This window comes from Tachysurus vachellii, chromosome 26 (assembly GCF_030014155.1).
Source record: "Tachysurus vachellii isolate PV-2020 chromosome 26, HZAU_Pvac_v1, whole genome shotgun sequence".
Lineage (NCBI taxonomy): Eukaryota > Metazoa > Chordata > Actinopteri > Siluriformes > Bagridae > Tachysurus > Tachysurus vachellii.
Genome location: NC_083485.1, coordinates 16,042,304 through 16,049,349, shown reverse-complemented (window position 1 = coordinate 16,049,349; position 7,046 = coordinate 16,042,304). Strand labels below are relative to the sequence as shown.

The following is a 7,046-nucleotide window of genomic DNA, read 5'->3' as shown; positions in this document are numbered from 1 at the left end:
TTCACTGTACTGTACATTACTGTAATTTACTGTACTTTACTTCACTGCACATTACTGTACTTTACTTCACTGTACTTTACTGTACTGTACTTCACTGTACTGTACTGTACATTACTGTACTTTACTTCACTGTACTTTACTGTACTGTACTTCACTGTACTGTACTGTACATTACTGTACTTTACTGTACATTACTTCACTGTACTGTACTGTACTTCACTGTACTGTACTTTACTGTACTGTACTGTACTTTACTGTACATTACTTTACATTACTGTACTTTACTGTACTGTACTTCACTGTACTTCACTGTACTGTACATTACTGTACATTACTGTACTTTACTTTACTTTACTTTACTGTACACATTTGAAGCATGCGGTTGTGTGATTAGCGGTCAGGAATATATCAAGCATATCAATGTGTGTTAGAATTTATTTATCAGTAAATAATATTAAATGATATTTATAGGAAAATTATTTATCAATAACACCACAGATTCTTTTTATCCATTTACAGTTACGTCTGTCGTTGTACGGCGTCTATGAAACAAATGATTGTGTTACTTCCTGTTGTCACTGAGGTTACACCAGCTACCCGCTCGTCCCCTCAGCAGACGCTCCTTAATCTCTGGAAATGAAAGAAGTGACACTGGAGACTCCTTCCATCAGCCTCACACTCATAAACGTGTCCCGGACGTATCCCTGTGTTTTATGCCACGTCTGTGTGGATGAGTTGTTGCTATAGCGATAATGTGTTAAACAAATCAGAATCCAGAGTTTCATAACAAATCTAACTGTAGAGTTCCAGCTTGTTGAAGATGACACCTTCCTCCCTCACTTCTCCTCTCTCTGTTCTCTCTTTCCTTCTCTCTTTCCCTCTCTCTCTCTCTCCGTTCTCGCTGTCCTTCTCTCTCTCCCTCTCTCTCTCCATTCTCTCTTTCCATCTTTCTGCCTCTCTCTCTTCATTCTTTCTTTCCTTCTCTCTCTCTATCTCTCTCTCCCTCCCTCCCTCTCTCTCCCTCCGTTCTTTCTTTCCTTCTCTCTCTCTATCTCTCCCTCTCTCCCTCTCTCTCCCTCCGTTCTTTCTTTTCTTCTCTCTCTCTCTCTCTCTCTCTCTCTCTCTCTCTCTCTCATAACTTAACGTATTTGACAGAGAGACGAGACTCGATTCCTGTGAGGTTTAAATTTCTAGCTCAGAGGATCAGATAATAATTAGTCATTATTCTGCTTTGTTTTTCGTGTCTTTGCCGTTTAGAAATAAAAGCCTTTCAGTTAACGGGGTCAAGGTGGAAGGTTAAATTAGAATTTCACTCATAGAGCTGAACGTTATTTAAACTCACTGGTGATCTGTATGACGGAGCGATGAGTGTCGGCTCGCTCTCGCACCTATTCACACACCTCCAGCTCCTGCATCCTTTCAATCATTTGAATCATTTTGTTTATTTTGCCGTCCTGATGAAGTTCTATGTGACTCTTTAGAATAGATTTTATTTTTATAGTGAAATTGTGCGAGAGTCCTGAGGGAAGCAAACACAGAGGGTTAAAGACATCCAACCTCTTCGTTTGTCTCCGTAAGAGCTCCTTCGTTCAGTGCGCTTAACATAAAAATGAAACGAGTCTGCGGTTTTGTCATGCCATGTGTTTTTTATCTTTTTTTTTTTTTTTTTTTTTAATCCAGCACATTGCAAGAAAAGCCAAAAAAAATGCTGAGGCCACAAACTCGTACAAGTTATAAGGCTTCCTAGAAATTCAGTTTGGAAAGAAAAAAAAACAGGGTATAGCAGTTATCATCACTTTTTCAGACATGAGGTTTTTTTTCAGGAATAAAAAGACAAAAAACATCCCCCTCCCCTGCCCTCTCCTCCCCTCCCCTCCTCCTCCTCGTCCTCGTCCTCGTCCCCGTGCATGCTGCATGTCCTCGTATGTACAGGGGGAAAGGCCCGTTTTTTTTTAAGATAGCATCACAGCTGGTTTATTTTTGGTTTTAATTCATGTTCAATGCAGAATGGAAACACATGTCTTCACCATAAAATTATCTCGATCTCCATCCTGCTTCACTGGCAGCTCACCAGCTCCCCCTGTCTGCAGCTTGGCTCCACAGCTCACAAGAACAGTCTAAATGTTTTAAACCGTTACACATAATTTATTTACAGCCAGAGTGCGACAGGGGGAACAACAGCTAGCTGGAAAAGGTTTTATTATTTTTTTTGACTATTATTATTATTATTATTATAACTATTATTATTACTATAATATCTGAAGTGCACTGACTGAAGCTCGTCTGTGGCTCTGTACAGTGTAGAGAGACACTAATACAATCTACAGAACTTTTTTGCAGGCACATGCTCATGTGTGTATGTGTGTTTGTTTGCCCTGAAGGTTGCCGCCATCAGCCGCAAAGGGGATGACTGAGCGCGTTCACAACATCAACCTACACAACTTCAGCAGCTCGGTACTGGAGACCCTGAACGAGCAGCGCAACCGCGGGCATTTCTGCGACGTAACGGTGCGCATCCACGGCAGCATGCTGCGCGCCCACCGCTGCGTGCTCGCCGCCGCTAGCCCCTTCTTCCAGGACAAGCTGCTGCTGGGCTACAGCGACATTGAGGTGCCGGCGGTGGTGTCGGTGCAGTCGGTGCAGAAGCTCATTGACTTCATGTACAGCGGCGCATTGCGCGTGGCCCACTCAGAGGCACTGCAGATCCTCACGGCCGCCAGCATCCTGCAGATCAAGACCGTCATCGATGAGTGCACGCGCATCGTCTCACATGCGTCGGCCCAAGAGACGCCACGCGGCACGCCCGACTCGGGAACCTCGGGCCCCGGGAGCGACGCGGAGCAAGGACTGGAACGCGCCTACTCGTCCATCTACCCCGGACTGGAGCTGCAGAACGGCACACGGAGCGAGCGTCAGCACTACACCAGCATTTCCATTCCCGGCAACTTCGACCCCCTGCAGCAGAAAGACGGCATGCAGGACCCGTCGCTATGGGTGACCCGACTGCACCAGCAGTCGGAGCGTTTTCTGGGCTCATCCGAGACCACGCACTGCCGCAAGCAGCCCCGCCCGGTCCGCCTGCACACGGCCGAGCACGACGTTCGCATCAAACAGGAGAGGCCGAGCGAGGAGACGTACGGCTGCTATGGCTTAGAAGTGGAGGACGCCAACGGAGAGCCCAAAGGGGAGAGCTTTGACTCTGGTGTCAGCTCCTCCGTCGGCACAGAGAACGACCCCTCAGAGCAGCACTTCATGCCTGGATTCGGACGTGAGGGCGAGACGGAGGTTGGCACACCGGTGCACATCGATGTGACCGACTCGTCCCCGGAGCAGAGCCAGGAGATGGCTGAAGACAACAACAGCGGGGATGGAAGAGACATTGTGATGGACCAGCCGCCGTTGTCCAACCCCGCGGTTCCCAGTTCCGTTCCCGGTGGCCAGCTTTACATTCGACCCTGTGACACCATCGCCGCAAACTTGCGCATGCCGCTGACGCTAACCAGCAGCACCAACTCGTACCTGCCTACGCTGTTCGCCCCGCAGCCTTCAGCCAACGAGAACAAGTCGTTCCTCTTCAGCCTGCCACAGACGGTCAGCTCCCAGCAGCCCCAGTTCGTGGCCGTTCCTCCTCACAGCATGGCACCATTCCCCAGCGGCCTGAGCGGAGTGCCAACCGCCGGCACGCAGCAGCAACAGCAGCCCACTGCCACCGGGGTGGTGCAGCAGGGCGAGAAGAAGCCGTACGCCTGCACCCTGTGCTGCAAAACCTTCACTGCCAAACAGAACTACGTCAAACACATGTTCGTGCACACCGGTAAGCCCCGCCCACTTCTCTAATATTCATTTATAAAAACACAGATAATGACACCTGTTTTAACACACTCAGTTCACTGTGATGTCACTTCCCTGCTCATATCCTGCTTTTTCACACCTCTTTATTTCCATCCATCACTCTAATCATTTCTAGATGATAATTAAAGGAAAACATTAAAACACATTAAATGTTCAGACTGAAAGTTAATCGCTGGAATTTCTCGATCAGCTCATACAGGACAGACTGTACAGAACGAAGGACTAAAGCGCCGCCGCATCACGGGTTCGTTATAACCTTTACTATGCGACTCGTTAAAGGTGTTGTTTTTTTGTTAAAGACAGATTTACAGAAACTGAGTTTTCCAGAGCTGGAGGAGACGTTAGCGGTGAGGTCAGTAAGGACAGGAAGGACAGGGGGGACAGGGGGGACAGGAGGGACAGGAGGGACAGGATACAGTTAGAGGAGGAGAATGTGATCTGTTTGGACCTGACTGCTTGTTCTGTACACTTTACTTCTTCTTGAGAAAGGGCAATTTACACACACACACACACACACATATTCACTCATCGGTGATAAGACGTAACATTACAGGCGATGTGATGCGATGCGCTCAGCGTGTGTGTGTTTTGGATCTCAGGAGAGACGAGTGTTTCTGCAGGACAGGTCTGTCCTCACCCTCCAAATTAGGCTCTGAGCAAACTCATTACACAAAAACAGAACGCAATTAAAAAATGCTAAAACACAGCCGTCTCTCACCGTCTCCCCCCCCCCCCCCCCTCTCTCGGGTTCAGGCTCTGGCCCGTCGAGGTGACGGTGCTTTGTGCTGGAAGCGTGTACGCTGGGCTTCATTAGAGACGCTCTCGCTCAGTACAGATGGTAATAATGACAGATCTGGGAGGTTTTCTCCTGGAACGTGAAGGCTGTCGCAACGGTCGTGTTTGAAAAGCAAATTTGCAGGAAATATCTAGGCAAAGTAAAGGTGTGTGTGTGTGCGTGTGCGTGTGTGTGTGTGTGTGTGTGGTTGGGGGGGTATATTTTATCATTAAAATAGAAACAGCTGGAAAAGTCTGAGTTTATTCCCCACTTCAGCTCCACTAGCAGCTCCACTACTTATTGTTATTATTTTATTGTCCTGTTCAAGCTCTTCATCCTCCTGCTAGAATGTTTAAGTCTCTGTTACTGACAACAAATTCAACAAACAAATTTCTTGCATAAATATATATGTATATATATATATATAAAATACATAAATATTAAAAAAATATGAGAGATTTCAGGACACTTTGTTCATCATGAAGTTTTCATTAACCAGTAAGTTTTTTGCCCAAAGAAGCTAAAGAGCACACACACATTGCTGAGACACTGCTAAATTACACAGTGTGTGCAGTGTGTGTGTGTGTGTGTGTGTGTGTGTGTGTGTGTGTGTAAAACATTCCCTATGTTATGTTAACGAGTCGTGAATAGTAGCTAGCTGCTGTACACTGCGTGTGTTTAGTCGTCAGAAGCCACACTGTGTGTCTCACTGCGTCAGAGGAAACAGACCATCAAAATGTTTCTGTAATATCAGAATTTTCATGTTTTTCTCTGATTGTGAGGACAGTGCCAAGGGGACACACACACACACACACACACACACACACAGTGTGGCTCATCAGATAGCGAATGGTCCGTAGCAGCGCGAGCCGCAGAAGCTCACCGATGTCTCTGGAGTCACAGTGGGTCAGCTCCTTTACACCGCCACGCTCATAATTAAACTCTATTTAGGGACAAAAACAGAAGAAGGAACTCTTATCAGCGCTCCATTAGCTCTAATTAATAGTCATTAAGGCGACGGAGGATCACACACCTTCTCATAGCGGCGGATAAATATGATTAGCAGATACCACTGAGTTTGTGCCAGACAGCTTCAAACCGCTCACTGAAGCCTGCCAAGAAAACTTCACCGACTCGCCGTTATTTACGTCTCGTCTGCTAAACGTTCCCGAGAGAAATCCTTCCCAACATTTACACAACTGCATTATGGTAACCAACGTGGATTCGCTCCACTGAGAAGCTTCAGAACACACTTTCTCCTCACACTCCACGCCAGCTGGGGTTAGTCGGGATAAAACGTGCGTTTCCTGCGCCCACTCCTGAACACGTCTATACATTTCCATATAAGGAAATCGTTAACGAGAACGCGATTCGTTTCACCGCCGGAGCGTTCCTGAGATTTTTAGTTTTTTACTCCTGACCCATTTAACGAACTCGTTCAGTCGTTTCATGTTAACGGATGGAAAGAAACACGTGCGAGCAATGAGCCAGTTCAATCAGGACAAAAGTAATGGCACCCTGTTCTACAACAGAGCAAACCTGTCGTCTGGGATAAGAGTAAAGTCAGGATGATAAAAACATCTTTAGAACATCCAGAGACACACAGGTACGAGATTACTTCTGAGCAGCCGAGCAGATAGAACACTCTAGGGAATGTTAGTGCACATCACTCTGTCACTCCATCATTCTGTCACTCTGTCACTCCATCACTCTGTCATTCTGTCACTCCATCACTCTGTCACTCCATCACTCTGTCATTCTGTCACTCCATCACTCTGTCATTCTGTCACTCCATCACTCTGTCACTCTGTCACTCCATCACTCTGTCATTCCATCACTCTGTCACTCCATCATTCTGTCACTCTGTCACTCCATCACTCTGTCATTCTGTCACTCCATCACTCTGTCATTCTGTCACTCCATCACTCTGTCACTCCATCACTCTGTCATTCCATCACTCGGTCACTCCATCACTCTGTCATTCTGTCACTCCATCACTCTGTCATTCTGTCACTCCATCACTCTGTCACTCCATCACTCTGTCATTCCTTCAATCTGTCACTCCATCACTCTGTCACTCCATCACTCTGTCATTCCTTCACTCTGTCACTCCATCATTCTGTCACTCCATCATTTCCTCACTCTGTCTCTCCTTCACTCCATCATTCCATCACTCCTTCACTTCATCACTCTGTCACTCCTTCACTCCATCATTCCTTCACTCTGTCACGCCATCACTCCGTCACTCTGTCAATCCTTCACTCCTTAGTCACACAGTGTTGTTTTTCTGCTCTTCAGCTCACTAAGCTTCACCTTTTAGGAGTTTTGTGTAAAACATTTACACTCCGTAGTTCTGAGACTCCACACAGGAGAATTCATGGTCGGGTCGCGTTAGTGCTGCACACCTGTCAGGGGTTTG

The 7,046-nt window shown here is 46.8% G+C and overlaps 1 protein-coding gene across 5 annotated transcripts in view; it reads left to right on the top strand.

The window, feature by feature from the left end:
- zbtb20 (zinc finger and BTB domain containing 20) overlaps positions 1–7,046 on the top strand; it is an 82,437-nt gene that overhangs the window by 56,990 nt on the left and 18,401 nt on the right. For all 5 annotated transcript variants that reach the window (XM_060862623.1, XM_060862627.1, XM_060862622.1 and 2 more), the window contains one exon: positions 2,382–3,814. In XM_060862623.1, coding sequence (XP_060718606.1) covers positions 2,407–3,814 — 1,408 coding nt within the window. In that variant the 5' untranslated portion in view covers positions 2,382–2,406. The remainder of the gene's footprint in view (positions 1–2,381; positions 3,815–7,046) is intronic.